At 35.1% G+C, this 24,329-nt stretch overlaps 4 protein-coding genes across 7 annotated transcripts; all 4 read left to right on the top strand.

Moving 5' to 3' along the window:
* Positions 1-367: 367 nt before the first annotated feature.
* Positions 368-3,666, top strand: LOC142607877 (salutaridine reductase-like). The gene is made up of 5 exons (XM_075779536.1): positions 368-496; positions 819-1,062; positions 1,746-1,811; positions 2,812-2,997; positions 3,231-3,666. Exons 1-5 carry the CDS (start codon positions 462-464, stop codon positions 3,606-3,608), a joined length of 909 nt encoding a protein of 302 aa, XP_075635651.1. The 5' UTR covers positions 368-461; the 3' UTR covers positions 3,609-3,666.
* A 6,542-nt stretch (positions 3,667-10,208) lies between these two features.
* LOC142606391 (uncharacterized) lies at positions 10,209-10,775 on the top strand. Its single transcript, XM_075777752.1, has one exon. The coding sequence runs from the start codon at positions 10,209-10,211 to the stop codon at positions 10,773-10,775; it is 567 nt and encodes a 188-aa protein (XP_075633867.1).
* Positions 10,776-17,337: 6,562 nt separating this feature from the next.
* On the top strand, positions 17,338-19,465 carry LOC142606671 (uncharacterized). The gene is made up of 3 exons (XM_075778008.1): positions 17,338-17,474; positions 18,918-19,083; positions 19,189-19,465. Exons 2-3 carry the CDS (start codon positions 18,919-18,921, stop codon positions 19,234-19,236), a joined length of 213 nt encoding a protein of 70 aa, XP_075634123.1. The 5' UTR covers positions 17,338-17,474; position 18,918; the 3' UTR covers positions 19,237-19,465.
* Positions 19,466-21,683: 2,218 nt separating this feature from the next.
* Positions 21,684-24,271, top strand: LOC142606597 (protein BUD31 homolog 1-like). Of its 4 annotated transcripts, none has more exons than XM_075777908.1 (4): positions 21,684-21,785; positions 23,195-23,299; positions 23,408-23,595; positions 23,971-24,271. In XM_075777908.1, the coding sequence occupies exons 2-4, from the start codon at positions 23,206-23,208 to the stop codon at positions 24,124-24,126; spliced, it is 438 nt and encodes a 145-aa protein (XP_075634023.1). In that variant the 5' UTR covers positions 21,684-21,785; positions 23,195-23,205; the 3' UTR covers positions 24,127-24,271. The 4 variants fall into 4 exon arrangements, with proteins under 4 accessions (XP_075634023.1, XP_075634022.1, XP_075634024.1 ...); XM_075777907.1 differs by having other exon boundaries at positions 21,694-21,785; positions 23,198-23,299; XM_075777909.1 differs by lacking the exon at positions 21,684-21,785 and adding an exon at positions 21,888-21,922 and having other exon boundaries at positions 23,198-23,299.
* The last annotated feature ends 58 nt before the right edge of the window (positions 24,272-24,329 follow it).

Genomic DNA, 24,329 nt, shown 5'->3' with positions numbered 1-24,329 from the left:
TGATGAAAATTAAAAATACTGTAACAAAATAAATTTTAAACGCATAAATAGTGCCGTAAGATCAAATTTTAAAATTAATTTTGCTAAAAAAGTACTTATGAATTTCATAAACAGTGCAAGAGACTTATAGGACAATGATGCTAGTAATAAACATAAACATCGTATTTCGAATTTTCAAGGATAACCTTGGACGTCATGGCTTACGTAGAAAAGCAGCTCCATATAGAGCAGCGAGTAAAATTTATATTTTGAATTTTATAGGAACTACCCTCTGACGTCACTGCCTACGTAGAAAAGCTAGCTATGACAAATAATATCAAACATTTATGCAACTATAAATAGATATAAGCTCTTACCTTACCCTAACTACAGCCTTACACCAAGAGCAAAATCATAAAACATTAATTGATTGTCAAGGGACATTGTGCGCATCAAACAGACTCTACGTACGTTCATAACAAATGTCAGACCCAACCAAGAATGCTGGGATAAAGAGGTAATTTGATCTTTAATCATAGGAAAATTAGTGTTTCACACAATGTCTACACTTTCTTATCATCATACTTGGAGTTCATATTTTACATATATATCATGTGAAAGGGTTTAGACATGATAGGTGAAAAATTATAAACATTGTTGGATGTGAAACAAACAAACCCCAAAAATGTTTTCGAGTTAAACTTAAATGTAAGCATGATATATATATATATATATATATATATATATATATATATATATATATATATATATATATATATATATCCTTAGTGCTCACTTCTTTCATTGTTTTTGTATTTATTACGAACTTTTTCATGTAGGATTGCACTTGTAACGGGGGCCAATAGAGGGATAGGATTTGAAATATCTAAACAACTAGCGTCAAACGGAGTCAAAGTGATATTAACTGCTAGAGATGTGAAGAGGGGCAATGAAGCTGTTGAAAAACTCAATGCCACAGGATACTGTGATGTGATTTTTCACCAACTGGACTTGGAGGACTCGGCTAGCATTTCTACTTTGGCGGATTTCATCACAAACCAATTTGGGAAGCTTGACATATTGGTAATGCAACGTATATAAAAAATTAATCAAAATATTTATTAATCATATTATTGATGTGTCATCAAAACCCAATTTTTGTATTAAAATTGGTAATAATTTTACTATCTTCCCATTGTGGAAGTATATGCTAAATTTTTAATACAATCATTATATTTTGATATTAAGAAAGAAACTAAAGTATCAATTGATGAGTCTATATATGAAAGTGATTTATTTTGAGTTTTTGACTTGTAGTTGAGAATAATCAGAATATGAATATCCAATGAGCTCATACTTTGAACAAAGATAAATATCTCTCTCTCTTTAGAATATTTTAATACAATGTATTGTAAAATGTAAAATGAGGTGTAGGATATATTGTAAACTAGTTATACAAAATAAATAAAGTAGCTGGTGGGTTAAAATGCATTTTCTTTTCCTAACCGGATGTGAATATTATTAGAAAATGAGAATAATTTTGTTTTTCAACCCCTTCTTTCAACTTTACAGTATTAAAGAAAATTAGTTTTCTTCTTTCTTTGTTTTTGTTTTTGTTTAATTTTTTTGTTTTTCTCTTTTTCAATTGCCCAGTTAGATTAACATGTGTTGTCACTAGATTGGGTAAAAATTTAAAATACAAATGAAATATTGTTCCTTTCCCCTATTTTGGTAGCTCAAACTTTGACATTACTTCCAAATCGCAGGTAAATAATGCTGGGGTTAATGGAGCCATAGTCAGCGAGGAATTGTGGAAACTTGATGTTACAGAAGTATGTCTTTCAATATTATATTATCTTTGTTTGTCACAAGTTGAGAACATAATTTAGAAATTTTAAATACGCATATTTTTATTATATCTTCTATCCTTGCAAAATTTCAAGAAAATTAAAGATCAATAATTATGTCATCAATCAATGTTTAAATATCAAGTTTTTGTGGTATAAAATTATGTATAAAAAATAAATTTATTTATCAAATAATAAATAAAATTTGATTTGAACGAAATTTAACATACATGTTAAGAATATAAAAAAAAAATGCAATCCTACAGTTAGATTTTCAAAATTTATATTCTATATTTAAATTTCAAGTTTTTGTAGTATAAAATTATGTATAAAAAATAAGTTTATTGATCAAATAGTAAATAAAATTCTATTTGAATGAAATTTAACATACATATTAAGAATATAAAAAAACACAATCCAACTTTTAGATTTTCGAATTCACATTCAATAAAAAGATGTATAAGAAGTTTGAAAGGTTTTTCTTCAAACTAGTTTGGAGAGAAACCTTGTCCATATAATAATCAATTTTTTTTTTCTTTCATAAGGGTACATTTCACAACTTTATTATATATACGAGTAAAGTGTAGCTTTTATTTTGGGGGGGAGGGGGGTAGTATACGTGATACTATATCATATAAAATTTTGAATGCCTCAACACACACACACATATGTATATTTTTTGAAGACAGAGTGCCTCAACATATTACAAACACCTTCATACATTTAATATTTAATTCGAACCATAAAATAAATCATTTTCAAATGAAGATGATCCTCGAGCCCTAAAAAAATAAAAAGAATCTATTTTCTAGAAAACAATTTCATAAATAGATAAATAAATATATCTATATGTGTGTGTGTGTGTGTGTGTGTGTGTGTATATATATATATAGAGAGAGAGAGAGAGAGAGAGAGAGAGAGAGAGAGAGTAGTTAAACTTTTTAAACATGAGTGCAACATCATTTACCATCGCTTATAAATGCAGATTCTTCTAGGTGCAAATGTCAGACCTTTAAAGGAGCTTGTAAACCAGACTTATGAAACAGCAAAGAATTGTTTAAGAACAAACTATTATGGGATCAAGCAACTGAGCAAAGCAATTATTCCGCTTATTGAATTATCCAATTCAGGGAGAATAGTAAATGTCTCTTCCATCATGGGACAATTAAAGGTAAAAATTCGAAAACTCGTCTTATTAAACCATTTATAAGCAGCTGCATTTGGTCAAGATCATTTTTGGTAAATACAGAGCTCACGTTTATTAAACTCATCTTATCTATGTGTGGCATGAATGTTTTGTGGCTGTGACAACTGTATAGACCATGCAATATCCATTTGGTGGTAGGAAATTGCTAGGGCAGATTATCAAGAAATTGAAATTTTAGTTTTGCGTTTTTATTTCAGTTTATTTCAAATGAGAATGCAAGGAAGGAACTAGAAGATATTGATGGCCTCACAGAAGAGAAAGTGGACAAGGTGGTAGATGGATTTCTAGAAGATGCCAAGGAGAATTTGATAGAAACCAATGGTTGGCCTGCTAATTTTTCTGCTTACCACGTCTCCAAGGCAGCTCTTAATGCTTATACTAGGATTTTGGCAAGGAAGTATCCCAAAATTGCAATCAACTCAGTCCATCCTGGGTATGTTAGCACAAACATTAACCATAATACTGGAGTTTTGACTGCTGAAGAAGGTGCAAAAGGTCCTGTGATGTTGGCTCTGATGCCCGAAGGTGGGCCCTCTGGCCTCTTCTTTGATCAAACTGAAGTGTGTACGTTTTGAACAACAACATAATGTTTTTTTTTGGTTAAAACGTAATGTTATTCTATGTATTCATACATGCGTGTGCATATATAAAAGGAGAGGAGGGGGGGGGGGGACTATATCCAATTAAGTAATAGGCTTTCCAAGTCACCTATGTAATAACTAATGAGGATATAACATGTGAGAATTATGATGGGACGTGACAAGGAATATAAAAAAATAAATCACACATGGTCTTCTTGAAGGAAAAATTCTAGTTTTGTATTTCATACAAAACACATAGCGGAAGCAACAAATAAGGATCTATTTCATTCATGATTGATAACATGCACTATGTAAATTTCAGAATTTAAGAATAAGATGGCGTACCTTGGTGTGGAGAAATTCAAAACAAAGATTAGAAGCACTTGGGAACACTTTTAATCTTCACTCCAATTTCACTTTACACTTAAGATGTGTGGTCTCTCAATCAGTTTTTTAAAGGGAGAATGAAAGTGTGTCTCACACTCTCTCACACACCATTTCTTATTTCTCTTTTTTTCACTAATAAAAATTCTGTATATTTCTCCCTTTATAACCAACTGATTATCTAATTGGGCTGGCCTATTGGGCCTTTTCAATTGAGCTTTAGTGTGTGGCTTGGAGTAGGACCAAAAGGGACCAATAAGACACTAGCTCCAATGTGCCTTGGGCTTTTTCGTCAACTCTTGACAAGTCCAAAGTTACCATTAATTATATTTAATACCACTATATAAATATAATTGCACTCTAGGCCTTATTAATAAATTATATCCCAAGACTTTATTATACACGTAACCCTTTCATAAAATATTCGTAGTAACACAAAGTCATAAATGTAGACTGCCACTTTGTAAATTACTACATCTTATCCTTGAGTACCCAGTTTAATTCTTTAAAGTTATTCATTATATATTTATGAAATCCAATTTCATAAATATATACTTTAGTAATTTCTTACTAAAGTGGTTAGGCCTAACTCTCTGAATAATTAAACCCATTAAACTTATCTCAAGGGAATACTTTATATCTCTATCAAGAGACTATGAATTCCATCTTGAGAATATATGTTCCATCAACACTAAATGTGACTGCCCAACATACTGAGGTTTTGACCATCACTTTAGATCTCACTCCCGATATATCAAAGCAACCCACACCTCATGATCAGGTCCATTATTCTCTCAGGATTAAGAGTTCATGCAAATAGAAGTCGTGAGATTTATTATTCATTTGACAGTCGTCATGAGAATAATAAATCTCACAGCGATCCTGTTCAATATGTCTTAACTCTTAAAACATATCAACTAGAAGTCTCCACTTCCATGATCAAGACAAATCATCTTAGTTGACACGTTATAGTCTTCGCAGATGAAATGCCCAATTTCATCACCAACTACGAACTATAAATTCTGAGTTTACAAAGAACTTGTGATTTACATCTTCTATGACTTTTCACATAAATCACATACAATGCATCTCATGGACTATATGATAATGTTCCATATTTATGTTACGATTATTTTAGATAATAATAAAATAACTTTATCAATCACAATATTAAGTCATACATCATGTCATACATAATATCATACATAGCATTATACAATAGGATTTAAGGGCACTAATCCTAACACTTCCATCACTGGCTTATTCTTTGGGGGACTTGGTATATTTGTCACAAGAAATACTTTCTCTGAGTCTATGTGTGTGAGAGAGAGAATAAAACTATCATCTTTATATCAGATGTTGTGGAAGGCCATTCAAATATTGCAGTTGTTTTATTTTTCTATAAATGATCTTTAAATTTTTTTTTCCATGTTAGATGTAATATCTTGAATTGCATGCATTTGTGTAATTTTTTTTATCGTAAACTGTAAAGACATATTAAGGGATGTGTGTTAAGTTCCATATAGATTGTCTACAAGATCGACTTGGGATATATTAATTGTTAGGGTTTTAGGTCCGATTGTCACAATATTAACATATTCTTAACCAAGTAATTAATTATGCTTTAAATCTGAATTGAATAACATCACACAAATATAAATTATGTAAGACACCAAACTGGTAACTCAAGAAAACTGATGAAACAAACTATTTTACAGTAAAAACCTATGAGGATTTAACTATCAAAATTCTCAAGGCAAAAAATTCACTAGAATTGGAGAGGATTGCATGCAGTACTTACTAACATCACCACACCTAGCTCTGAGATCCTGTGACTCTTTTATTCTGATTTGTTGCACACGAATACCTAGTTCATGACTCCAAGATCCACTCTCAAAGATTTGTCCAATAATTGTAGTCAATTGGGTTTCATCAACTTCACTTGATCACCGAATCTTTGTATGCACGTAGGCTCCAGCTAATGCTTCAAGAGGACTTGGAAAATTTTAGTTCCGTGTACAAAACATTGTCCTCTTGGTTGTAATTGTATTTTAATTTTAGATATATGAGAATTGATAACGTGTTATTTAAGTCAAGTGTAAATTATTAATCAAATAGGTTATAAATGGGTCATTTGTATTGACATTTATATGACTTGTTAATTAAACGTGTTAAATATGTCGTGTCGGGTCAACCTATTTAATAAATAGGTTGTGTTAGGGTCAATGATTCTTGACACGTTTACTAAACAAATCGGGTTCGGGTCAACCCATATAGTCGAATACTTAGGGCTTGACACGACACGAACCCAATACTAAACACGAATTGCCACCCTTAGCTCTAGGACTTGTATTTATAGTGTACTTGAGTTACACAAAACCCTAGATTTGACGACCGAGAAAAACTGCTGAAAAACCAATTTGCACAAATCTCGATTAGTCGAGATGTGCAATTCGACCAGCAAGTTAAATGGATTTTGAGCTGTTGAGTTGCAGCCAAAATGCAACTCAAGTGTTTGAACTTTGAATCTTAATTTGTCTTAATTAAATATTCAAACGATACCAACTAACAAGACAAACTAAGTTCTAACTGTTACAATTGTTCATGATTAGCCAACCTAAAAATATGGGACTAACACTGAAGAAAATTTACCTATTTTCTAATGAAGGTCGCACTCAAGAAAGCCACTGCACGCTTTCACTAATTTTTGCATATTAACAGTACTCCTGAATTGTTCACCGTATAATGCAAAGAATAAGAGGTATCATCCTACACTAACTAGTTAAATACTGGAGAACTAATTTCATATACCTCTCAACATATACCATTCAATGCCAATATAAAATTTCTTTCTTCTAGTCAAAAGAATTTGTAAGGGATGTCTAGTGCACGTGTATTGTCCTGTTTGTCAAAAATTAGCCACACAATTGTGTTCAAATTTTCCGCTAACTCATTAACTCCTTTTTTTTTTTTCTTGGATAAACAACATATTTAGTCTTTATCCTTTGCACCTTATGTTAATTTGGTTCTTGAGCTTTCAATTATGTCAATTTCGTTCCTAACCTTTCTTTTTTGTGACAGAGAAAAATAATTTGAAAAACAAGTAGACATGACTAAAAGCAAAAGAATTCAAAATTCCTTGTAAAATGGCCATAACTCCCACTAGAAAAACTCCAAATTATATTCCATTTTATGAGTTGCAAACCAATGTTATAAAATCGAATTGTTCAAAAAACTAGAAATTGAATTGTTCAAACAACTGGAAAATCGATTTGTTTAAACAGTGGTTCAACATTTTTAAGGCCAAATGAAAGGTCAAATCATGATGTTGTGATAAATTAATTAAAATAAAAGTGCTAAATTTGTAAAAATAACTAAAAATAAATATCTAAAGCAATTTGAACAACTTTCAAATAAATTTTCACATTTGTTTAAAAGCTGATCAATATAATAAACAACTATTAAAAAATTTGGTTTGGTTATCTTTCAAATAAAAAGTATCTTAATCTAAAATAAAACCATTTTCAATATTAATTTATAAATAGCACATCACATGTAAACATTATTCTTGAATCATTAATGAATTTAGCAAATAATTATAGATTGAGAGATGGGTGATATAATAAAATGAAAAAGTAGTAATATGATTTATAGAAAAAAGAAAAAAGAAAAAAAAGAAGAAGAAGGCGATAAATAGCTATGAGCAAAATAAAATTATATGAAAATAGAAGATTCATGTTGATTGCTTACAATACACTATTATCTTAGTCTTGGTAGGCAACATCACATCAATTTCATGTTTAATTACACGTAAATATATGAGTTTGAAATACTTCTAAAAAATATACTTATTACGTGTATTTTTCTCTTGTAGTGAGATTAAAACCATTCAGCTAAGCATATAGACATGTTGTCAAGAGAATCCAAGAGTCAAGATCAATTGGAGCATGATTTTTGAAGAATTAAATAAGTAAAAAATGTGTGAGAATAAAAAGGGGAAGAAAGAAATTCGTCCAAGACAAAATTGGAAAAATCCTGATATGGAAACATCCTACACTATTTCAGTATTTTTGCCATAACTTCTTGCATAGATGTCAAATTGACCTAATTCTTACAGCCATGGAAAGAAGACTTAAAGATCTACAATTTTGTAGTTTACCATAAATTCTAGAAAAATCGTTTTGAAGGTCAAAAGTGGGCTGAAAGTTGATAGTGGATAATATTCCGAAAATCAAGAGATTCCCATCCTAAATTTGAGGGATTTTCTCTTTTTCTTTAGAAGGGGGCTAAGTTTATAGTAGAGGAAAAATCCTAGAACGTTATTCATATTTTGTTTTATTTTTGTAGACATTTAGCATTGTTTTTATGGATATCTTTTGCATAATTATGTGTGGCTAAATCTCTAGCTAGGGTTAAAGTGAAACCTAATATTTTTATCATGTGTTCTTGGGATTATGTATGTGCTTTCTATGGATTGATGATTGAATTTTGAGATTGATTTACTATTTGGAATCATTGCGTGTTGATATGTGTAAGGACACGATTCGCGCCACATCCCAAATGGTATAGAAAATGGCCCAAAGAGTCCAAAACAATGAATTTGTTAGAAAGTAGACCTGATATTAAACGTTCATTAAGTCAGATGATGGGCTAGTTAATGTCAGAACAAGCAAGACAAACAGTTTAGATAAAGAAGGATGCTCCTCGGTCAAGTCCGAGGAAGGTCTATTCTTATATATATGTTTTTATTAAACTTAAACAAATGTTCAAGTTCTTTCTTACATAGTATTGTTTTTTCTCTTTCAATCTCAAATGCCCCCTTTTGTCATTGGGTTCTTCCCTTTTATATGTCTTTCTCTTCTTTCATCACAGCCTTCCACATGTATATCAGATTACTAATCTTCTTGATACTTGTCCCATCAGCACCTTCCTGAAGTCTCTGTGGGTAGCTGTAAGGCTAGAAACTACTGTTCAGGTATCACTTCCACATTAATGCGGCCAAGAGGTTAGATGTAAAGCATTCAATGCGATGATAGCAGCTTTATGCCCAGATCTTTATGATGACTCACCCCTCACTGAATCTTATCCTTCCAAGCATGGTTGCCCACTATCTAGGGCTTGATGGGTGGTTGGATTTCAGGCCTCCAACCTACCGTCCGAGGAGGAGTAGCTCCTTAGACAACATCACTTGTTTACTGTGACCTGACCTCTTCTTTGATTTAACAACCTACCTGTCTTCGTCAACATTTATTTGTCCTCGGGTTATTTGATGCCTTCAGGCGAGGCCCACGGCCCAATATCCTTATATGGGCCCTTCACCCCTACAATATGTTTTTAAGATTTAATATAATTTTTATTTATATTAAATGCTTGAACTCCTTGATTCGTTATGATTTGAGAATATATTGAATGCTTAATCTGCCCTATAACATGTCAATTGAAATTTTTGCTCAATCACTCATATTCAATCTACTTTATACTTTGTTTAAGTATTTTACTGTTTTATCTTCCGATTAGGCAAGTTGACTCTCTACCCTAATTGATTTAAAAATAATCCAAGTTCATATGATAAAATATTAGGTGGATCCTTGAATCCCTAGTGTTTTCTCTCCATTGATTTCTCTTAGATTTATTTTGCTATTTTCAATTAGGTCATTCTATGGTAGCCATTGTTTTTTTTTTTTTTTTTTTTTGTGGGTACCGTACCCTCATAAATCTGGACCATTGATTTTATTTGTTTTAATCCTGATCATTTATTTATTCTTAATGTAATACCAGTTACCAATCAAGCAGGTAACATATAAAAATAAAAACACGTGGAAGAAAAAAATAGCAGCTCCCTTCGGACTTCTCTCTCGCGGTTTCTCTCTCTCTCTCTCTCTCTCTCTCTCTCTCTCTCTCTCTTTGCATTCACAGAAAAATCAAAGGGACTATTTTTTTTTCTCTTTTGTTCTCTCTTTCAAATTGCTCTCTTGCTTTCAAATCAATATCCTGGGCGAATCATCATTTAAACTGACCAATTTTCTCTGTCGCTAAAAAGGCTTCCCTGGGACTCCAGAGAAACCTCCCTTAGGCTGTAGAACTTGTCATTCCTAGTGTGAGGATTCTTTGTTACTCAAGCAAATTCGTTTGCTTGGAGAAGGGTAGACGACAGTTTCTTTTTTTCTTTCTTGGGGCTTGGGAGACACGAGAGTTGAGTGTGTTAGGACAATGGAAAACTTGGCAGAACATTGGCAAAGAATGTCATTGAGTGCTAGGGAGGGGGAAGAGCTGGGTTTGGATGATGAACTCTCAACCAAAAACTTTACCATGGCAGCGAAGTTTCTTACTAAGAGGGCCTTAAATGTCGAGGTGGTAACAAGAACCTTCAGCCCTCTTTGGAGGTCAGTGAGGGGTTTCGAGGTTTGGAGAATCAATGACCATGTTTTCCTGTTTACCTTTGAAAAGAAAGAAGAGGTGGAGAGGATCATGAGTAATCCCCCTTGGAGCTTTGATAAACACCTTGTCATCTTACAATGGTATGACAAGGATGTTCCTCTCCGGGCACTTGAGTTCGACAAAACCTCGATATGGGTTCAGATTCATGATGTTCCGATAAGATTTATAAATAAAACAATGGTGACAAAACTTTGCGAAGTAGTGGGTACGGTCTGCGGAAATATTGATGAGGAAGAGATGGATAGGGGAAGCTTTCTACAGATGAAGGTTGCCATTGACGTTAAAATACCATTGTGCAGGGGGCAGCGAATCTCACTATCCCACGATGAGCAAAGTTAGGTGTCTTTCAAATATGAAAGACTTCCAAACTTCTGCTACTGGTGTGGATGCCTGAATCATGTGGATAGAGATTGCGATTTATGGATTGAGAGCGAAGGAAACCTGGCCAAGGTGAGTCAAGCGTATGAGGCATGGATCCGTGCAGCACCGTTCGTGAAGGGAAGAAACTTAGTTCTTAATGTCCCAGGCTTCTATGTTGCAAAAAAATCTCATAAAAAATAGGCAATTGACAGGGGGCATGAGGTAATGCCGCCGGTGGACCTAACCGGTGATCAACGCACCTCGGTGAAGGTTGTGCAAACCGAGGAATCAGCGCAAGCTTTGGGGGAATTAAATGGGGCTTTAGTTGTGTCAGAGGCAAAGGATATGTTAGCAGATTTGGTGGAGGCAAGGGGCCGAGATTCAGGGGAAAGTTTTGAGGTAAAACTAGTAGAAATTGACAAGGCACTGTCTAGATTTGACACTGTGAGTGGCGTGACCTTAGGGGGTAACGTAGAGGGAACAAGTAAAGGTTCCAAGGATCAAAGTACACCTAGGAGGGCTGAGGCTACCTCGAAGGCAGTAAAGAGGCATGCAGAAAAGCTGGCTGATGTAAAGGTGAATTCCCAATCACGTGTGCATGAGGAAAATTTGGTAAGTGTTCCCATTACTCACTTAGCACTTTGTGATATTTCAAATACTATTGGGCCAAGAAAAAATAGTGCCAGGGTGGATAAAGTTAAGAAAGTTAAGAAGAAAGACCGTGAGAACCTAGTGGAGTACGCTGGGCCTAGGGGAGTGAAAAACACAAAAAGGTTAGCTTCTGAGGTGGGCTGTAGTGAGTTACCAAGCAAGAAAAGGCTGGTTTCCCATTTTGTCTTGAACTTAATACTATAATGGTGGAGGCTGTGGTGCAGCCCCGCAAACAACAATGAATTTCCTATGCTGGAACTGTCGGGGGTTTGGGAACCCTCAGACAGAGTAGGAGCTTGGTGACTTAATTCAAGCTCATTCTCCCTCAGTTGTGTTCTTAGCCGAAACATGGCTGAAAAAAGCTAGGCTAATTTATTTACGTGATAAGTTGAAGTTTAATGTGATGATATAATTTTCTAGAGAAGGGAGGGGTGGAGGGGTGATGGTTTTTTGGAAGAAAGACGTGGATTTCTCTGTGGATACTTATTCCCTGAATCATATTGATGCCATTATTAATAAAGGGAAGGAAGAGCAGTGGTGTTTTACTGGTTTCTATAGGGAGTCTGATACAAACAACCACCATATCTCTTGGGCTACCTTGAGAAGATTAAAATCCAAATTTTCCTTACCTTAGCTGTGTGCGGGTGACTTCAATCAAATTAGTAGAGCTCACGAGAAATTGGGGGGGAGGCACAGACCAAGTAGGCAAATGGAGGAGTTTAGGGACGTGTTGGATGAGTGTGGGTTCCAGGATTTGGGTTTTAGTGGCAATAAGTTCACTTGGTGTAATGGGCATGGAGAGGGGCATACAGTGTGGGAGAGACTTGATAGAGTGGTTAGTACAGTGGAGTGGCTCTCGATGTTCCCGGCCTCAAAAGTGGTCCATATGGAGAGTGGTACATTGGATCATAAGCCAATCATGATTTATTTGGCAGGTATTCCCAAGAGAGTAAACAAGCTATGAAGGTTTGAGCAAATGTGGATGAGGGACGAGGGTTGTAGAGGTATGATTGAGGACGCATGGTCTTATGAACACTAAGGCAGCCCGATGAGAAGAGTGGAAGACAAAATGGATAGATGTCGTAGAAACTTGAAGTGGTGGAGCAAAGTAGCGTTTGGCAATGTGACCCGAGGCCTTAGTGAGAAGAAAGAGCAATTGAAAGTTGCCGAGGAGGCTGCTATAAGGAGTGGAAGTTTTTCTCGGGTTCAAAGGCTGAAGAAGGAGATCTCAAAGCTCTTAGTGAGTGAAGAGCAAATGTGGAAACAGTGGTCTCGTGCTCTTTGGCTACGAAAGGGTGATAACAACACTAGGTACTTCCATAGCGGAGCTTCTCATCGCTTTAGAAGGAATCAAATTGATGCACTTGAAGACTCAGGTGGGGTGTTGTGTACGGATGAAGAGGGGATTTCAAACATATTGGTTAATTATTACCAAAGCCTTTTCCACTCCTCAAACCTGAGTATGATGGAGGAAGTAGTGGATGGTATTCCTTGCTCTATTTCGGATAGGATGAACCAAATACTTAACAGTGAGTTCACTAAGGAAGAGGTGGTCACGGCCTTGAAGCAAATGGATCCGTTGAAGGCTCCGGGTCTTGACGGACTCCCACTTCTTTTTTTCCAGCATTTTTGGTCATTAGTGGGCAATGATGTGACAGAAGCAGTGCTGAGTTGTCTCACCACGAGTGTCATTCCTCCATCCATAAATCGGACCTTCATCACCCTTATCCTAAAGGTAAAAAGCCCTTCAAAGGTCTCTAATTTTCGCCCTATATCTTTATGTAATATAATCTACAAGCTTGTTTCTAAGGTGATCGCAAATAGGCTTAAGGGGGTGTTACCTTTGATCATTTCAGAATCTCGAAGTTCCTTCCAATCGGACAAGGCAATATCCGATAATATTCTTGTTGCTTTTGAGACCCTTCACCACATGAAGATCCAAAAATCAAAGAAGGTGGGTTTCATGGCCTTGAAGCTTGACATGAGCAAGGCTTTTGATAGGGTGGAGTGGGGATTGTTGGAGGCCATAATGTTAAAGATGGGCTTTAATGAGAGTTGGGTGGCCTTTGTTATGAGCTGCATTCAGTCGGCTTCCTACTTAATTTTAGTGAATGGCATCCCAAAAGGGGACATCCGGCCCACAAGGGGCATTAGGCAAGGGGACCCCCTCTCTCCATACCTATTTTTAATTTGCTCGGAAGCCTTAAATTGTCAGTTGCAGTGGGCTGCCAAGTTTAATGCTATTAGGGGCTTCTCTCTTTGCAAGAATGGCCCAAAAATCACTCATTTATTCTTTGCTGACAACACTCTCCTTTTTTGCCGTGCCTCTATGTGTGATTATCCAACGTATATTATTTTTGTACAAGCAAAAGCCTCTGGCCAAAAGTTAAATAGAGAAAAAACCACCGTGTTCTTTAGCAAGGCTACTCCGGTCGAAAGGAAGCTCGAGATTATAGATTTCTTGAGTGTAAGTGAAGTGCGGGAATATGAGAACTATCTTGGGCTTCTAGCGGCGGTTGGGAGAAACAAAAAGGCGAGCCTAAACTTCATTAAGGAGAGAGTGTGGAATAAGTTCCAAGGTTGGAAGGAAAAACTCCTTTCACAAGCGGGGAGAGAGGTGTTTCTAAAAGCGGTAGCCCAAGCTATACCCACTTTTGAGATGAGTTGTTTCAAACTCCCTTCCGGATTATTGAATGATATTGAGATGATGATTAGGAAATTTTGGTGGGGCCAACAGGGGGACCAACGTAAGATCCATTGGAAGAATTGGGAAACATTGTGCAAGCCAAAGGCGTTGGGTGGCATGGGCTTTAAGGATTTGGAAAAATTTAGTGAGGCTATGCTCGCTAAGCAAGTGTGGAGACTTTTAGTGGATCACTCATCTCTCTTTTTTTGGGTCTTTAGTGCGAAATATTTCCCAAGTGGGTCTGTTTTTGATGCAAAGGTGGCTTCGAGATCGTATGCATGGCAAAGTATTATGAAGGCCAAAAATTTTGTTCAATTTGGCTTGCTTTGGAGAGTTGGGAACGTTATGACAATGAATATCTACAAAGACCGGTGGCTGCCTGGGGGGGACTCAGCTTGTATAATCTCTCTGAAGATTGAGGAGGCCTCAAATTGGGTTGTTGTGGATTTGTTGACGCCAAGGGGGGATGGCCGAGATGATCAGGTTGTTGATGCGCTCTTTCTGCCGTTTGAAGCACACAGAATCAAGGGCATCCCGCTGTGTGTCACAGACCAAGAGGACTGCATTATTTGGCCGAGGTGCAGGTCAAGTTCCTACTCTGTAAAAATAGGCTATCAATTGCTGTGTGAGACTAAGCTGAATGCCGTGCCATCTTGCTCCAGTTCTGACAAGGTAATAACCTTTTGGAAGTGTATTTGGCGTTTGAAAGTCCTAAGCAAGGTTAGGGTGTTCCTCTGGCGTGCTTGTTCTAATGCCCTCCCAACTAAGGTAAACTTGAAAAAAAGGAAAGTGCTAGACAGTCCAATGTGTGAGCTGTGTGGTTGCAAGGAGGAAGACACGCTCCACGCTATTTGGGACTGCGAGAATGTTCTTGAGGTGTGGTTGTCGTCCTTTGCAATTGTGAGGTCCAAATTCCAGAGTATTGGTTCATTGAGCGACCTGGTTGGTCTCATTAAGGCCAAAGGAAAAAATCTAGAGTGAAGGAGTTTGCAATGACCGCTTGGCTAATTTGGTTTCGGAGGAACAAAATGAGAACAAATGAAGCAGCCTTGCCAAGCTCAAAGCTAGCCCAGACAGCCTCGGCTCTGTTGGCTGAGTTCCAACAAGGAAAGCAGCAACAGCAGCCTAAGAAAGGGTTTGGACCAGTTCAGTGGCAGCCACCCCCAGTGGACACATCGAAAGCCAATTTCGACAGGGCGGTGTTTGGGGTTGACTAGGAAGCTAGTATTGGGGTGGTCTTACGCAACAGTGAAGGCTTGGTTTTGGCAGCCTTGTCTGAGAGGTTATGATGCTAGTTTCAGTAGAGATTCTTGAGATGCAAGCTGCTCGTAGTGTTGCCCTCTTTGCTCGGGAACTTGTCTTTCGCCAGGTGTGCTTTGAAGGAGACGCATAATTTGTAGTTAAGAGCTTGCAGATAGGGGCAGAGTCAAACGCGTTGGCTGGTCATCTTGTAAAAGACTTTATGTCTATAAGGGGTTTTTTTCAATCCTACTCTATCACCCATAAAAGGAGGCAGGGCAACCTTGTTGCCCATGCTCTTGCTAGGGATGCTAGGTTCTCTTTTCTTTTAAGAGTTTGGATGGAGGAAGTTCCTCCAAACATTTTTCAGCTTTGTTGTTAAAGACTTGCCTCATTAATAAAATTTCTTCCCCGTGTGGGGTTGTTTTCTTTTTTTAAAATTTTTTTTGAGCGAATCTCCTATTGGAATCTGAATGTTTATTCTCTCTTTTCTTAGATCAAAATAGCTTTGTAAAAGGTAAGGATCAAAAAGACAAAACCCTAATTAATGCAAGCTGTGAAATCTTTGATTTCAACCAATCACTGCTCTCTCTCAATTTGATAGGATCAAACACTCATTGTGCTTCAATTAGGTACTTCAGATAATGTTTTCGAATTTCATTAGTGTTCTTAAGCAACTTACTACGATAGAGATAAAGGGTGGGAATAAAAGAAACTATGATAATATGCTTATCTAACTCTTTTTTGGGGTTGGGATTGATAAATATTGATTTTTGGAACTTAAAGATATCTTTTCATTGAATTGCATCTATTTAAATTATCAATCATCTTGAAATAAAGATCGGTAAATTATCTTCATGACAGATTTTAGAAAAAATTTATAATGATTTATTTTCATTATATAATTTTGTTTTGTTTTGTTTTTTAGTTTTATTTTTTTGTTTTCAAACATGCTTGATTTTTGGTAATACAAGTGGAGCTATGAGAAGGAGAAAATTGAAGAAGCATAAACTATGGAGTGTTGTTGGCTGGAGTACTAGTTACACCTCAGATAATTGTTTTTTTGTAGAAAGAGAATCCGGTCGTTCTTATCTAATGATTGAATTCCTTTTGAAAAGGGAATATTGCATCTTCATTGTAGAATTTCCAATTCTAATCGTTGTAGAAGATACATTTATTCCATATGATCAAATTTTTAATAGCTTGATAGAATGAACTGTCACATGTGATTTGAAACTATACAATGTGAGGATAAAATTGTCAAATGTGAGAAAAAAGTAAGAGAACCACCAAATATGATAAAAGAACTGTCACATGTGATATTGAAACTATACAATGTGAGGATGAAACCATCAAATGTGAGAAAAAAGTAAGGGAACTACCAAATGTGAGAAAAGAACTGTAACATGTGATGTTAGAACAACACCATGTGAAGATGGAACTGTCAAATGTGAGAAAAAAGTAATGTGGTATAGCAGGTTACCTACTAGTGGGTACCGTAATCCCCTTTTTTGGGGGTACCGTAGAATTACCCTTCAAAATATGTAATCATGTTAATTGTTTAGTGAAAGTTGTAGTTTTAGGGTATAACTAAGTTTATAGTCAAATTTTGGTCATTTTAACAATATATTGGGCCTTTACAAATAAAAAGAAAAATTCAAGAAAAATTTAATTTAATTAAAATTTTGAAGGAGATATAATTTGTAGCATTGATAATGAGATATAACTATCTATTTTATTAAATATTGTATAATTTAAGTTTTTTAATTACCACCTTGAAAAAAATTTATAGAGCTGTCACTGTCTTAGTCCGCGGAACTGTTAGAAACTCTAAAAAAAAAAATCCCAAAAATCGAATTGGGTCAAAATAGGATTATGCTGCTCTACCCAAATATACCCTGGGTGACGTGGCAGGTACAGTGACTCAGTAGGAACATAACCGAACCGGAGAGAACCCAGCCCAACCCGTTTTACCCCTTAAAATCAGCCAACCAAATTGCCCTCACTCATTTCATTTCCATCGTCTCTCTCTCTCTCTCGCGCTCGCCACTCGCAACTCGCTGTTATCGCTGAATAATTCATCAAATCCCAAATCTCATCAGGTAATTCCGTTTTTTTTTTTTTTTTTTTCAATTCCATTAGCTGAAATTAGAATTGTGAATCATCTCTGATTAGTTTTTGTGATGTTTTGAGATCTAGGGTTTGTGATATGGATAAATCTGTTTTTGTTAATTTCTCGGATATTTGATTTTCTGACTTGCTTTTTATAATTTTGGCTTTTGATTTGATCTAGCTCTCTATTTGGGTGTTTAGGTTTTTGTGTTCATTGTAATTGGAACGATACTGGCTGGTTTTTAAGTGTTTGGTTTATGTCTAGATGAGTGAAATTGGGCTAAATCGCTATGTAATTTTCGTTTAGAACATTCTTTATCATTTTTATTAACACCGATTTGTGTGAAAAGTTTGGCTCCAGACCTAAGAAGCACGGACACTTTATTTCGGGTGCCGAACCCGTGTCCTACACGGTATCGTACTCGTCGTGTAATGTTATATTTTTTTCAAAAATTGTTCATGTCATTGTGTCGAACCCATACCTGGACCTGTGTCTATGCCTCCTAGCTATCTCCTCAAACCCACTATGACGCTATTAATGAGACTATTTATGTGTATTATTTAAACAAGTCACATAACTAAATAAAAAAACCATGTTATTAAAAGTGCACATGAATGGTCTTTTCAATCGCCACATAGTGGGTTGTAGGAAGGCAGCTGCAAACTGGTTTGGAGTTAAAAATTTTTTTTCTATAAAAATCTAGAGAGAGAGAGGTCTTTACTTGGTATTTATTATGTGTTTCCTCAGTCAATGGGAGCATACTGAGTTGTAGAGAATGTTGGGATATTTTAGAGTGCTTATGTAAAGCAAGTGTGATTTTGAACCTTCTGTTATAGAGTTCATATGATAAATTCCATGGATTTTTGGTCATGACTGGAGGGTTTTATTATGTCTTTATTCACTCCTGAGATCCTGTTTTTGCTGGGTAATAATATGCAACCATGACTGAGGTGCTCAACCTTGGTTTCCGTAACTTCATTCCCTTTTAGTGGACCATCGGTGCCCTCAATTGAAGGTTGCCTTTGGTGCATGTAGCTATGTTTTCTTTGTGGATGTTGGAGGAGAGCTCTTCCATGAGATATGGTTGTTTGTTTGTGGGAAGTTGTGCTCCTAATTTCCTTAGCTTGTTTACTGTAGAAGTGGTGAGATGGGAATGCAGGGGACATGAAGTTACAACTAGATTAAAGTTCTACTCCTTTGGAGAAAAAAATTACATATAACTAGCATTGGCAAATAGGATAATTGAGGGATGATGCATGGAGATGAAAGGATGGATTTTTGGTTTACTTAGTGGGGTAGTGAGAACAAAGACTGCAGGTTTTCGGTGATGATAGTTTCATCACTTGGGGGAATATCATATATAATATTTTTTTGATAACGTTGGGAATATCATTAGATAATTAAATTGATCAGTTCAAAATTCATAATGCAGCATGACAGAAGTCACAGAACAACCATTTCGACCACGGGAGAAGCTTATTGAGAAGCAAAAATATTATCAAAACATCCGCAAACACACATACCTCAAAGGACCATATGATAGGATAACCTCAGTTGCCATTCCAGCTGCTTTGGCTGCCACTGCACTTTTTCTTATTGTGAGTTTCAATATACACTTGTCTTATGAAGAACTTATGGAGAAAATTAGAATTTATCCTATTTGCATGTCATGGATGAATCTTTAACATTTTACATTTATCCAGGGACGAGGGGTCTATAATATGGCTAATGGCATTGGAAAGAAAGAATGAGGCAGCAATCTCTATTTGATGATAGAGATGGACCAAGTGTTTGGCAGCTCAAATTTCATATTTTAGAAGTCATGGGTTGGACCAATGATTTTGTTTGTTCCCTGTAATAATGGCTTAGTGGCAGCTTTGTTGCTACCAATGGAAATTGGAACTTAATCATTATTGGCCTTTTATCTGTTTGTTTTCGCAATGCATGATTAAATCTCAGGCGTCTTCTTTTTTGATACAACATTTTGATATGACATTACAACTTCATGTGTGCATTTTCTAGATTTGATGGAGGGAATTGGGGGATTTAAATGGGGTGGGATTTTATCTCAAGGGATATGTGCACATGTATGCTTTGACCTATGCAAGCAACAAACAGGCTTTTTATTATTATCATTACTATTATTATCATCTATAGGTAATCTACAATTTTGAGACAGAAAACAATGTATTGAGAGGCAATGGCACGTTTGACGAACGAATGCATCGTCTGTTTGGAGAAACAGATGCAACTTATATAATTTCTTTGTACCTTTTTTTTTGAAAATATTTTATTTTTATGTACATGCACATCAAGTAGATGCTGGTTAAGCTAATGAGCTTTTAGTTCAAAATGGTTTCTTTTCTCCCATGTATGAATAGTGTAGAATGTGAGGTTGTGGTTAAAAGCCCATGGGTAGCACTTCAGCAGTTCTAATTATCAAGATAAAAAGGCATAGTACTATAGTAGGCAGTAGATGATGATTAGTAGAGATTGTTGCCACAATTACACTACTTTTGCTTTTTTTGGGTTACTGATTAATTGATCTACAAGCTCTCAAGTCTCAACACCACAATTGCATTATAGTTTGGGGTGTATCTCTGTTAGGTTAACGATGGGTTTTGTCTAAGATATTTATTCATCTGATTAAAACTTTTATCATACTTAACAGACTCCAATGGTTCAAGTTTGAATCCAATTCTTTAGTTTGGTTACAATTGGATTGATCTAAAGATGACAATCGGGAAAGCTACCAGGTAAAAAACCAAGATATGCATTAGTTCAGCTATTTTCCTGCCAATTCTTGACAGTTTTCCCATGCGATTGGGACTACAAATTCAGTCCTTTTGTGGTAAATTAGCAATATACGAGTAGAAGATTGTTATCTTCTAACCCATGGGGAGAACACTTTTTGATATATGACATTTTAAGCACAAGGACTTCGAAGCTTGGGATAACCCAAAAAACGATCAAAGGTACGATTTATTATCAATCATACAAATAATTCATAGGAAAAAACAAGGAAGGATGAGTGTCAAAATGAACGAGATAAGATCTATATTATGTTCTTTCTTACTACACAGCAAATTAAAAAGTTGTAGATTTGTTAGAAGACATAGTCAGAACAAATATCCTGAGGCCAAAAAAAAAAAAAAAAAAAGAATAAAGAACCTACTTTATGTAAAGCGATAAAGCCACTTTAGTTCATTATGTAATGTAATGATCTCCTCTCATTTATATCTCTAATTTCTTCCAATTGTAATCTAGACATAAGATTTTGATTTTGATTTTCTTTTTTTAAAAAAAGGTGTAACTATGTAAAAATTCAATGGTCTAAAAAAAAATTTATGTAAATTACATAAATTTAAATGAAGACTATATGATTTACATATGGCTAAAAATTGGATGAAATTAGAAGATTTAAATGGGAGGAGATTTCGTCTCGCTAACAATTCACTCGTTCTTATATTTTTATAAGCTAACAATTACTATATGTTTTTGTCTTCTTTTACTAATCTCGCTTATGAAAGTAGAACAACTATTCTTGTATAGATTTTATATTTTAATTTATGATGTTCAAGTAATAGAATATTAAGGAGTAACTTATTTTTAAGTGATAATGCTATATATTTATGATGAATTGTAGATAAATAATGACAAAAAGTAGGTGGAATTCATTCTCATTCCCCCCACCCAAAAAAAGGTCTATGACACTATATTTTATATGAAAATAATTATACTTTTAAAATAAAAAATGAAAAGTTTCAAAAATAAATAAATAAGGAAAATTACAATTTATCTACCTGGTTGAAATTAAAGTTGCTTATTTGTGGTTTAAAATTTGACACTTTACTCATTTGGAGTTTGACTGAAATTTAAGTTGTCTATCTTTGATTTGAAATCCCATAATGCAAGTGTTTTATTGGATTCTTTTTTATCTTTCTTTTTATTTTTTTGGAGGAAAGAGACATAAAAATGGAGTAAAATTACATATTTAGTCATATTTTTAACAAAGTTAGGTTAAAAAAACTAATCTGATGTGGATAAAGTGTTAAATTTCAAATCACAAGTAGATAATTTAAATTTCGACCAAGCCACAAGTGGTAAATTGTAATTTGTCAAAGCAATAAATAAATAATGAAAAATTGAAAACTATACATTTAAAAAAAAAAAAAAAAAAACCCTACTAAGGAAAAAAAAAGAAGGAAAATAATTTGGTTAATACTCTCTTCTCTTTACCGCTGCCTATCTTATCTTACGTACGCAGATTCCAGACAAAAAAGTGGGCTTGCAGTTGAAGGTGTGCTCTCTCTCTTTCATAGTTCTCTTTATTCAAATTTCAAATAGGGTTCCGCGTTTAATGGATCCGACACAACACCCAATCATCTTACTCTTGTTGTTGTTGTTGTTGTTGTTGGTACCACATAAACTATTAAGGTTTTTTTTTTTTCCTTAAATTTCTTTAAATGTTAGGTTATGGCTTAATAGTTTGAGAGATCCTCAATGCTCAATTCCATCTGTAATGTCACTGTGACATGTAGGAAAGCTCAGAGGGACTGATTAATTTTCTTTTGCTTTTGGAAAAAAACAAATTGAGCCTTCTGGACTTGTTGATAATGCCAAAACGTTTATTGATTTCAATGTTTGGGAAAGTTAAGCTGAAGAGTAATTTAATTGAGTTGAGGAGACTTTTTAAGTGATTCAGTTTCTAATTTAATTTTCTTGATCTGAAGTGATTTTGTAGTTGAGAGATTTGAGTCTATTTTGATATAGAAATGGGCAATGTATGTTGGGCATTTTAAAAAATTTAGATAGCTAATGGTAATATTTAATCAGCGGCGCAGGTTAGGTCGATGAGTAACTAATACAAATAATGTGTTTCCTGGTCAAGCATTAAGAAGTTCTGGGGTGTATTGCGGTGTAAACAGTGGTTATTGACATTAATGATGGTTGCACGGCGCTATGAGAGCGAGTGCATGCCAGTTTCAGAATGGTTGCTGACCAATGGTGTGTTATGATTTAATATCATTAGGGAATTAGAGCAAGCTTTAATAGGGAAATAAAATATCTTGGATGGTTTTGTAATATGCATATGAGAATTGAGGGGTCTGTGGCTGAAACAGATGTTAAGTTTCCCAAATAACCTCAATTCATGTTGTTATGCCCATGGAAGTGCTGAAACTAATTGTTGGCATGGTTTTGTTTATGATGATTTGGAACCTATGGAATGTGGATGTATGATGTAGTATGGAAGCTTGATTGGGTGTATAAAGTTGGGACTAGTTGGGTTACTTGGTTTAGCCCATTGCATGTATAAAAAGAAAAAAAAAAATGCATGAAGGAAGTCTTGTTAGTTGTTACCAAAACTTTAATTTAGAAACAGTCAGTCTCTTTTCACTTGCTTCTAATACAAATATCCTGACAAATAAAGTTTGTGGTAGCCTTTAATTTTTGTTACAAGTGATTCATTTATTATTACAAATGAAATTGATATATTCATTCCACCTACTAAGATTACTTTTTTGCCCCAACAATAACAACCAGTAACATCCTGCCACTTAGGATTTGTTGTAAAAATGTTGTGAAAATGTTGTGGACATATTATTTCTCATATTTTAATAAGCATATACATCATGGTTAATTGGATATGCAAAATATTTAATAATAAGTAATAAATATTCAATTGAATGACATTTAACTGTGAGGTAGTAGGTGGAAGAATGCCGAAGGTTAAGACCAACCGTATCAAGTACCCAGCTGGGTGGGAGTTGATTGAGCCTACTCTTCGTGAACTAGATGCTAAGATGAGAGAAGGTTGATGACATGTTTGATGCTGTTATCATCTTGATCTAGTAAAGCTGTTTCCATTTTTTTTAAACCTCTTTATTCTAAAGGTGCTCGAATCTTTTGTTGGTTTGGCAGCTGAACTTGACCCACATGATGGCAAGAGAAAGTGTGAAGCATTATGGCCAATTTTCAAAATTGCGCACCAAAAGAGCCGTTACATTTTTGATCTTTACCACAAAAGGACTGACATATCTAAAGAGCTGTATGAGTTCTGCTTGGATCAAGGTTATGCAGACCGCAACCTAATTGCAAAGTGGAAAAAGGTTTGTTACAGCAATTCAATATGAAAAATGTAGTATATAGGGCATTTTTGTAATGCTGAATTTAATCAAAATTTCCTGGGGCTGGACATTTTAAACTATTATGTTTGAAACCGTAAGTTGAAAATTAAAATATGTTCCCTGTTTTTGTAATCTTAAAATCAAATTAAGATCTTATATTTGGAAATATTTTTTTTTTCTTTCAAATTAAATAATGTTTGGTTCCCTTTATAAATGTCTGAGCTATGTAGGTGAGTTTGGAATGTTTACTTTAATTTTGACTCGGTAATTGTTAATTTTTTAGTGGAAAAGAGTGGTGCCTATTTAGTCCTGTATTATTTAGAAGTACTCTTAATCGGTGTTTTCTCTGAACTGCAGCCAGGATATGAACGTCTTTGCTGCCTACGTTGCATACAGCCAAGGGATCACAACTTTGCCACAACTTGTGTGTGCCGAGTTCCGAAGCATTTGAGGGAAGAGAAAGATGTGGAGTGTGTGCATTGTGGTTGTATGGGTTGTGCAAGTGGGGATTGAGTGTTTATATCGCATTCAAAATTATGAGTTTTCCCCTTGTCACAGCCTAGTTGCAACTGTTGTAGCTAAACTATCTATGGTCCTGAATGTATGACAAACTTACTATGGTAGCTGAAATTAATGACGCTTTAACTTACTGTGACCACCATGAAGCAAACGTGTTTCACTGTTTCTAATCTTACAGCTGACAGAAATTGAACATG

Source organism: Castanea sativa, chromosome 8 (genome assembly GCF_040712315.1).
Source record: "Castanea sativa cultivar Marrone di Chiusa Pesio chromosome 8, ASM4071231v1".
Lineage (NCBI taxonomy): Eukaryota > Viridiplantae > Streptophyta > Magnoliopsida > Fagales > Fagaceae > Castanea > Castanea sativa.
The sequence above is the reverse complement of the archived record's forward strand: the minus strand, read 5'-3'. Positions and strand labels throughout refer to the sequence as shown.